Source organism: Sander lucioperca, chromosome 7 (genome assembly GCF_008315115.2).
Source record: "Sander lucioperca isolate FBNREF2018 chromosome 7, SLUC_FBN_1.2, whole genome shotgun sequence".
In the NCBI taxonomy this organism is placed as follows: domain Eukaryota; kingdom Metazoa; phylum Chordata; class Actinopteri; order Perciformes; family Percidae; genus Sander; species Sander lucioperca.
In genome coordinates this window covers 40,146,201-40,156,681 of record NC_050179.1, presented here as the reverse complement: position 1 = coordinate 40,156,681, position 10,481 = coordinate 40,146,201, and the positions used below count along the sequence as shown (strand labels likewise).

The 10,481-nt window shown below is 40.5% G+C and overlaps 1 protein-coding gene across 6 annotated transcripts in view; it reads right to left on the bottom strand.

The window, feature by feature from the left end:
* Positions 1 to 4,392: 4,392 nt before the first annotated feature.
* Positions 4,393 to 10,481, bottom strand: part of wwp2 (WW domain containing E3 ubiquitin protein ligase 2) — a 57,952-nt gene continuing 51,863 nt past the window's right edge. For all 6 annotated transcript variants that reach the window (XM_031285554.1, XM_031285557.1, XM_036003448.1 and 3 more), the window contains 5 exons: positions 9,771 to 9,891; positions 9,059 to 9,163; positions 7,942 to 8,038; positions 6,825 to 6,897; positions 4,393 to 5,286 (listed from right to left, as the gene is read on the bottom strand). In XM_031285554.1, the coding sequence (XP_031141414.1) occupies positions 5,187 to 5,286; positions 6,825 to 6,897; positions 7,942 to 8,038; positions 9,059 to 9,163; positions 9,771 to 9,891 (496 nt within the window). In that variant the 3' untranslated portion in view covers positions 4,393 to 5,186. The remainder of the gene's footprint in view (positions 5,287 to 6,824; positions 6,898 to 7,941; positions 8,039 to 9,058; positions 9,164 to 9,770; positions 9,892 to 10,481) is intronic.

The following is a 10,481-nucleotide window of genomic DNA, read 5'->3' as shown; positions in this document are numbered from 1 at the left end:
ACACACCTGTGTTAAGTTTTTGAGAAAAATAAAAGAAAGAGCGTCGAGGAGAGGGATAGTACGTCTATCTGCAGATCTATGGAATATCTAGAGTACATACTGTACTACTACTACTACTACATGTGTACAAATGGCTATGTATAGTCCCTGCCATGTGTTAACTCCGTATTGTAGCTCAGAGGAACTCGGGCTTCTCCTCTTTGTCGTCAGGAAATATAGGAAAATAGAATTTCACAAAAACATGCATTCCCCATGAAAATCAAAAGGTTTCAACAGATAAAATGGTAAAACCCCACAGAGAGACGAGCATGTGGGCCTTTGCATGTTGTGGGATTTGCATGTGTGTGTGTGTGTGAGAAGAGAAATGGCATCCATGTCACACGTGGTGCATATTAAATGTAACCCAGAGGTACGTTATGGAATGTGCTGAGTGTTATATCTGTTGTTTTTGTGTGTATGTATAGGGCCACAGTAAATGTGAACTTCAAAAGGGGATTAAGAAAAAAAGGAGTTTGTGTAAAGGTGAAGAAACAGGTCGTGTCTCTTCAAAAGATCTTTCCTTTCTTCTTGTTCTTTTCCATCGTCCTGTGTAAGAAACAAGAAAAGAGAGAACATTACAATCTCGTACAACGTGGAAACATCATTATTGGGCTCTCCAGGCACTGCACTGCAGCCATCTCAAACGGTCGGGTCACCCAATTCACAAAAAACTATAAAAAGCAGATTTTTTCTCAGTTTTGTTGTTTGATTTGAACCCAACATCACTACAGAAATGAACTGAATGAACTTACAATAGTGAAAAATGACATAAAAAGGGAGAGTGACATTTGATAACTTCACATAGGCAATAAAATACACCCTTACCTAATTTATGAAAACCTACATTTTTAATGTAACCAAGTATCCTTAATAAATAAATATCATAAATTCATGATTGGCATTCGTAGCAAAGCAAACTGCACTGCGTAAGAACATTGCCACAGCAGTATATATATAATATACAGTTAATGTCCTATTCTAGAAAAATGATGCAAACAATATTGTCAAACCTTTTTTCTATGCATCATTTAGTAGACACATACTGCTGACTTAACAAATGAACCATGTGGCCAGTTAACCAGTTATTAGACACCAGATAGAAAGGGCAAAAGTCTCAAATGTACATAACTGCAAAGACTGCTGTGAATACGATACAGATGGTATGCCTATAAACTTCACATTCTCTGTAATAAAAACAAACCTGATTGGGAGAGGGCATTGTCTTCAGAATCTGACAGAGGTGCTCTCTGTCTTTTCAAGTTGACGTTGCCACCGTTTTCCTCGCCAGCTTCCATACTGAGCTGCAAACAGAGACATTACAGACTGGATATGGATTTTAACAAGTCAGCTCTTATTGAAAATAAACCTTTAAGCACAACAGCATTAATTTAGAACAAACACGAGTCAAGCCATGGCAGTTTATTTAGCAGTTACTCCTCACTTAGTGTTAAAGCTATAAACCAGATACAAATATTTCATAGCAGTGCAGGTCATGGACGTAACGTTCATTGACTGGCTAATGTTAGCATTATATAACTTGGGTTAAAAAAAACCTCAACAAGCCATACAAAATATTGGTTAAAATGTGTAAAAATAGTTGTCAGATGCGTTACACGGAAAAGAGGAAAAACTAATATTAAATAAATAAAAAAAGGTAATTTATTATCCAACATAAAATCAAACGTGACAACGCCCAGTTGCAGCTAATTTTCAAAATTAAACACACATTCATTGCAAGTTGTGCTAGCTAGTCAGCTAACGTTAAACAAAGTTATGTTATCTTGTTAACACTGCCTACACCACAATAACCCCTGTGTTCGTTTAATTTTATTAGCTAACGTTACTTTTCTATCTCCGAGACCTTTGAGTCAATTGCATGAAATTGCTGCCATGGTGTGCGGCTGTGAGATGGTGGGTGTGTCTCTTGTTTATTGGCTGTGTCACAGGTGATACCAATCAGCAGAGACCTGCAGGTAAACTCTTGGTAATTAAAAAGGCAGAGCTCTCTCGTGGATGTTTAACCCACCCCAGTTTGTTTATAAAAACCTTGTTGCTAGGCAGTCGGGGCTGAACGTGGCCCTGATTTCACCCTTCAGGGGTCAGAGGTTAAAGGAAGAAAGAGAACCAACCTAAACTAGGAAAGGTCTCCAACGAGGATCAGGTAAGGCAGGCACATATCAGTCGCTTAATTTACTTTACCAGAGAAATACTAAAGTATAATATCAGTTAACGATGTACATGCCAGGGAGTTAATGTTGGCAGGGGTATCAACATAATTTAGTATAATCTCGCTAATTATGCAAAAATCCAAAATGTGGTTTGACTTGTGTATTTAGAATATCAAAACTCTGGTTAAGATGGATATCTTGTTCAGTTGTCTGATTGCTGCCAGTTCTGCATACGTGATATGTGCTCTTTTTAGAAGAGGATTTTATTGTAGCTTATATCGGTCGCTTGTTACTTTACTAAAGAGATACTGAAGTATAATCTCTATCTGTTAACGCGGCAGAACGAGCAGAAACATTGTGTCGCCAGGAGCTGAGGGACGAGCAGACGTCAGGCGAGAGAGGCAGAATAAAAAACATGTGTCCCTCCTCTTCTAGGTAAAGTTGTTTAATGTATTGACCTGGATTTTCTCCAGAATTCCACAGTAGATATGGACTTGTTGGGCATCCTTGGACAGGTGAGGAGCTCTAGTATCTGAATCAGGTGACGCATTCAACGAGAAACCATATTTGGCTCCTAGGGGGCAGTGCAAAATCAGGAATTGCAAAAATAACATTGAATATTGATATTTGAGCTGAATTCACTCCACATCTCCACAATAGATATGGACATGTGGGCCATCACCAGGCAGGATGGGAGCTGTAGTTTCTGAATCAGGTGAAATATGTAACTAAACAATTTTTGGCCTCTATATGTAAAGGAAAAAAAAAGATTACACTTACACCTCAGTGTGGTAGGCTACAGGAGAATTGAGAATTTGTGACTTTTTAAATGTACAGTAATTTACAAGATTTTTGGCTTTTATTCAGACAGATTCAGCACAAACAAGTGTCAGGAAGTAATTGTGAGACGGGAGGGACTGGGCAATGGTCTGGGGGTAACAAAGTGTCACGGACACCGCCAGTCGAGTGCAGATGGGAGTTGCTCAGGTTTAAACAGTTTACGGCATAACATGTCATACTGAAATTTGTGAAATCCATAAAATAACTTTTCTCACACATTTTCCTTCATTTTGTCAAAGTATTGTATGAAGCGTTAAATTTGTGACTGCAAGTCCAGGGTTTAAAGAAGGTTGTTCACTAACTCTGTCTGTTGCTATAGAAACGGAGAGGGACCCAAATGTCATCACTGACAGCTGTGACAAATCCTTCACAACATCTGGATATTTAAAGATTCATCAGAGTTCACACTGGACAGAAGCCGTACAGCTGTGATCAGATGTGGGCCAGCTTTCACTCAGGTCACCTAGAGAGCCACGACGGGTTTTTAACGCTTTTGAAGCATTTTTTTTTAACGTTCCTTTACTTTTTTTTTTTTTTTTCCCCCAAATGCAATAAAATTGAATGAAACACCCAAATCCAAAGAAATGGTGAACGGAGCATTTATTTTACTTGACAGGGTTCATACGCATTTTAACACTACTTTTCCATGACTTCATGACTTTTTGGCAAATTTCCATGACTATGTATTCCTGAAAATGTCAGTCGACATTATACAATAAAATCTGTGTTAAAGTTTACTCTGAGGTTTAACAATAAAATGAAAATGTATATAGTTCATAGTGGGATTTGTAATATCGCGCCCCTAATAGAACGTTGATGACATGAAATACATTTAATCACATTATGCGGTTTAAAAGAAAAAAGAAATTCCATGACTTTTCCAAAACTTTCTCGGTCTCTATTTCCAAAACCTTTCCAGGCCTGGAATTTGCAATTTTTACATTCCATCACTCTTCCAGGTTTTTTCAAAACGTATGAACCCTGTTGTGAAGAGCACTGTATGGAACCATCCACGTTATTTTGACAATTTGGTTGAAAGAAACCCAAAGTTCTGATGTAGAAACATTGAAAACGGGTCAAATTTGACCCGAGGACAACAGGAGGGTTAAGGGATGGTTCTACGAGAACACACCATTGTGTGCCAAATTTGGACCAGTTATGGTTATGACACATGAGAGATTATGTATCTTTATCTGTGTTCTTGTCACCGGTTATTCCCACCGCCAAAACATGAATTCTTGGTTTGCTGTTGTGGGGGATGAACTCCTTAGTTTAAATAATAATAATATAAAGCCTGTATATATATCCCATCAAACTGTCTCTCCATTAAAAAAAGCAACACAACTCAAGACTGAAATCTAATTTATTTTAGATATGTACAGAAGAAAAATGCTGGATTTCACAAGTAACAGAAAAATAAAAAATAAAATGACATATCATCTCTCTAGCCTCTGTTACAGAGGTGCACTAGTTCATGATTACAGCTCTCTCTCATATGCAGACACACACACACATGCGCTCATACACTGCCTCTCTTTCTCTCACACTCTCTGGCTCTCTCTTGTCACTTTAAAATGTATTTCTCTCTGGTAGATATGTTATACTGCATTTGCGGGGTAACTGTGCTGTTGTGAGTCGCTGCTGACATTAAAACTATCCTGTTGTCTGGTTTTGGTGCGTTTCTAAGCCGTGAGTAAAAGTGTATGTGCGGGGGGGGGTGAGACTAGTCAAATATAATTCTCTGTATATGCCATCCTGTCAAGCCCACATAAACATACATTTTTGACTGGTACTGTACACACCATTTATATACACACACACACACACACACACACACACACACACACACACACACACACACACACACACACACACACACACACACACACACACACACACACACACACACACACACACACACACACACACACACACACACACACTTGTTCTGCCTCTCTATCTCCCAGCTCCACCTTTATCCCATAATTCAGTTCACAACACTGGCGTGAGGGGCTATAGATGACTGACGATTTCTCAGCTCTGTGATTAACAAATGCAAAATATTAATATTCATAACAAAAAAACTATCCCATTGAATTAACTGTCCTCCTCTAGCGGCCTTGTGTCCCGTTTCCTGCGTCACTCCTGTCCAAATCCCTCCGTCTCCTCGATGGCGAACAGGAGCTTCTCTCGGAGCTGCTCCAGGCTCCTGTAGGGCGGCAGGTCCAGACGGTTGAAGCTGCGAGGAAGAGACAGACAGGAAGAGACAGACAGGTCACTATTAGTCACTAACAGGTCCCATACGATACAACTTTGTTGTCAGTTTACACTGGAACTCATTTTGCGTTCCCGAGCAGCTCTGCTCAAAAAGAAAAATACACACAGAGCTAGACAACAATTACACATATAGTACAAAGATGAAGACATATCAACAGCCATGGCAAAGATACATGTTTCATGATATCCTCAGATCCAGATCTGAATTGGCAGCACACTGATTTTGGTTTAGCAACAGGATAGACTGATGTAAAATTGTGTCTAAACGAAGGGACTCTAAATCGCCTCGTTAGAAGGCAGAAGTTGGTTCAGAGTTTAAAACATGCATGGAGTCGGATAAGAGATGCTGTTAACAAGTCTGAGCATGCTCTTCTTGTTTGAAAGGAGTGTGGTCCGTCAACAGTACATGCAGTATAGTTGGGAATATTGTGTTGTTCAGTGTATTGGTTGGACATTGGCAGACATGTCTCCGTCAGTGTTGTCCTCCTTTCAAATGAAAGGAAGCAGTTTGAGTCTGTCTAAATGGTGGCCGTCTCTCGGCTGTCTCAGTCCTACACAACAAATGATCCCAAACTCTCCCTAGTCTCAGTAACGTCCTAGTTGGGATCAGGATCAAGTGTAATTTCTAATCCTGTACAGTACCAGTCAAAAGTTTGGACACACTTTTCCAAACTTTTGACTGGTACTGTATTTTATTCTTTACTCTTTTAATCACCATGGGTTTAAAGTTATAATCCTCAGGATGTTCATGAAATCAAACCAGTTGTACATTTTTCTCCACTGGCCTTTTAATGTATTTAAATCCTGTCATTACCTCCCTATATAGGTTAGAGTTTGTCATTCCAGTGCTGGTTTAAATGCCCTACATCACATGTGTCAAACTCAAGGCCTGGGGACCAAATTCAGCCCCTCGCAGATTTTGATCTGGCCCGCATATCAATTTAGGTTCACAATAAATTTTGGCCCACCTAGTTTTTGTTGCTTTTTCAACGTTTTGTCGCTTTTCTGAAGGTTTTGTCACTTTTGTCGACACTTTTTCCGAAGTTTTTTCCAATTTTTCCAACGTTTTTTGCGGCTTTTTCTGGCGTTATTGTCGCTTTCACGACTTGTTTAGGACTTTATGTCCACCAAAGTGTAAGTGAGAAGACTTTATAAGACATAAAATAATATGGTCAATGATATTTGACTTTTCTCTTAAATAAAAGCAGGTCAATAAACTGTATATCTAGCCCTTGATGTGATTCTCATTTTCCTGTGTGGCCCTCAGTGAAGTTGAGTTTGACATACACACAGGATTCACAGGAAAACGATGCAGAATGCAGTCTAGTACAAAATGATCTGAACTTAAAAGATGCACATTTAGGTGAGCTTTCAATCACATCTCACAGCCTTCATCTGGTCTCCAAGAACATCAGTCAGAAAAGCTAAAAGTGGATCTTGGGGCTTAGATTATTTTGCAACACAATGTCAAACATGTTGACAGATCCGGCAGCAGCTTACCATGTGTGGCTTCTTGGAAGCCAAGTCTCCTTCCCCACCTTGTCTATGCAGAACTTCTGGGGACCGTTACTTCCTGCACGGGGGAGGAAAAAAGAAGTTATTTCATCAAATATAAGCTTGAATATTTTACAGTTAAGTTACATACATATTATAACAGCAATAACCGTAAAATATCATATAAGCCGAGATTCAAATAATGGGTAGCAATAAAACAGAGTGGTCTAAATGTACCTGCAGCCTACAACAACTGTTTACACAAATACAACATAATGTACACTTTCACAGCACTAATTCCATCAGTACAACATGTTCTACTCACCACTGTGCTGCTGCAATTTCTCTTTTTAACAGACATACATCCACCTATCACTGTAATTTGTTTTCCAACTTTTCTGCTTTTCCCAACCAATGTTAAGCTGCTGTTAATGAAACGCATGTCCATTTTTCACATTAAAAGCCTATAGTACCAATAATGGGAAGGCTGGGATACCTATTCATATGTCTTTACTTGACTTTGGTTTATCAGGTCAGCGGTTTTGTATTACGTTTTGTATAGTCTATAAACACGACGTTCCACTTCCGGGATTGCTCCGTTGCCGCCGGAAATTTCGCCGGATATCTGTTACCTTCCTCTTTCTTTGTGTTGGCGTTCTAACCTCTGGTGGATTTGTGAGGACTATGGTTAACTGCTCCTCAGATCTCTGCAGGGTAAATCCAGACAGCTAGCTAGACTATCTGTCCAATCTGAGTTTTCTGTTGCACGACTAAAACTACTTTTGAACGTACACATGTTCCACCAAAACAAGCAGAGGCACCATGGCTCATATTATTATTCTAAGTATCTGACAACATTATGGAAAGGATCCCTACAGAGAGAGACCTCTTTAAGACCTTTCTGTTTAACCAGAAACAGCTCTGAGGTCACTAACGCTAAACCCACCAGACTCCATTTAAATAATCAGTACTTTTAGCGTGTATAGAGCCAACATATTTTCACATGTAAATCGGTAAACTATGTGTTTATTTCAACCTAAACTAGAGTTGTGATGTTTGGAAAAGTAGAAAGACGACCCAAACGGCTTGTGGCGTTTGTGAGTTTGTGTGTGAATCAGTGTACCTATGAGCTCAGCGAAGCCTCCCACAGGCAGCCGACAGGTTCCTGTCACAAACTGTAGCAGACGGATTCTCTTCTCGTTGTCCATCTCTTTCACCACCTGCAGGAACACAACGCTATCATTCATTGGACACACACATCAGTGCTCATGCACACTGGAACACATACACTGCATCATAGCAGATGTGTGTGTTTAGATCAGGGGTTGAGGCATAAGACTGTATAAGTGAAGCCAAAACATCTGGATCGCTCCCTGGTGGCTGGCTGCAGTATAGACCCCGTCATAAACCCCGCCCCCTCCATGTTAGCGGATAGGACATAGGCCAAACAAAAAAAAATTACACATTACATTTTTTCCCCAAAGATGGTTTCTGTCATTTTAGGTAGTTCTGATCACGTTGGTATTTGTTCAAGTGTTCAATTTCTGATAAGTTTGGTTTTTATGAGATATTTAATGCTATAAAAACAGGGTGAAACAACACAATTGAAAGCTGGGATTGGCTCGTGATTGGTCGGATGGGTGTATGGGCGGGACTTTGATACCGCGGCTCCACGGCCCGATCACTACTGTGCTAGTCTATATCAACGACATTTAATTTACGGGATTGTCCTTCTTTTAGGCCGGATGTCCGTCTGTTCTGAGGACTATGGTTAACTGCTCCTCAGATCTCTGCAGGGTAAATCCAGACAGCTAGCTAGACTATCTGTCCAATCTGAGTTTTCTGTTGCACGACTAAAACTACTTTTGAACGTACACATTATTATATATTTCGCAGAAGTAATGTTGCTACGCCTGGCGCGCAAACCCGCCCAAGAAGATTGTGATTGGTTTAAAGAAATGCAAATAAACCAGAGCACATTTTTCTCCCATCCCGGAATGCTGTGTGGATTAGCCAGACCTTCCTCCGCAGCACTGTGGAGGAAGGTCTGGCAATGCAGGACTACTACTGTGCAGATTCTGGCTCCAAAATTACAAGATGGCAGCGCCAGTATCTGGGATATTTGGGCTTCACTTTTGTACAGTGGGAGGAAGTGGAGACGCGCCGTCCATCTTCATATACAGTCTATTGTTTTCTGTAAGGTCTTGCCTCGTGCTCAGTGAACCATAGTGTGTCCATACCTGCCAGAACCAGTGGATCTGCTTGCTGTTCTTGGTGTAATGTCTGTAGATGGTGTTCTTCTGCCAGTCAGCCATGTCGATCTCCTGCATCCCACACAGCATCAGCTGCAACAAACAGAATGATATTTCAAGTCCAGTTGTGTGTCCTTTATTCTTTGTGTTAGTTTGACTCAGTGGGCAGAAGACAACACGAGACAGGACAGTGTTAACACGGTGATTTCCCATCTCTATTCTAATTGAATTCTCTACACTGTATTGAAATATTAAATAAGACAAATAAAGTACGCATTTCTCCTGTTGTGGGCGACAGCATCGACTTCGTACTGTTAAATAGACCTTTTATTGTAAGGGAATAAAAAATAAAAAAAGACGTTAAAAAACAACAACAAAAAACAATTGGATTGCAAACATTTGAATGCATTCTAAAGCCATTATTACTTCTTCTTCTAATATTGTTTCAAAAACCACGGGCCCCCGTGGCCGGGTTGGCTCAAGTGGGTAGAGCAGGCGCACATACACTGAGAGGTTCATGCCTCGATGCAGAGGTCCAGGGTTCGAGTCCCACCTGTGATGATTTCCTGCATGTCTTCACCCCCTCTCTCTCCCCTTTCTCACCTAGCTGTCCTATCAATTAAAGGTGGAAGAGCCCAAAAAAATTATCTATAAAAAAATACCATGGGCCCTCCCTCCAGCCCCTCCCGCTCCTCCTCACCTCCAGCTCCTTCTCGTCGAAGTAGCGAAGCCACTCCAGAGGAACCACTTCGTTGAAGCCGTCCAGGAAGGCTTTGGTCTGCTCCTCTACCCCGCGGGTGAACCTCCAGTCTGTCAGCAGGCTGCACGAAGGAACAGAGATGGTCTCATACCATTTTTTCCTTTCCTGATACCGATTCCGATACCTTAAAGCTTTAGTGCGTAACTTCTTGATATTAATTAACGTCCGTTACATTCAAGCCATTGGTGGCGGTGCACGATCACAGAAGGCTTGTATCATGTGGACGCGCCGACAGTTTTGTTGTCATTACTTAGAATTCCTCATGGGGGAGACAGACACTACGCACTGTAGCTTTAACTTGCGTATCGGCCAATACTGAGTACCTATCCGATACTGGTGTATCATATATTTTATCATGTTTTAACAGCTGTATACTATACTATATGATTGCTGTCAGTGTTTTGTCAAACTCTCTGTGAAACATGAACAAACACAAACAATGAAAGCCATAGAACTTTCTTTAATTATCCAGTTTGACAGTCATAACAGAAAAAGAACATAAATAAACTACTTTAAAGTAGTTTATCTTCTGCGCTAAATCACGTGGTATTGGATCGGTTCATAAACTCCAGTACTCGCCGATAGCCACACCAGCATTTTAGGCGGTATCGGAGGCTTTTTTCGATACTGGTATCGGTATCTGAACATCAA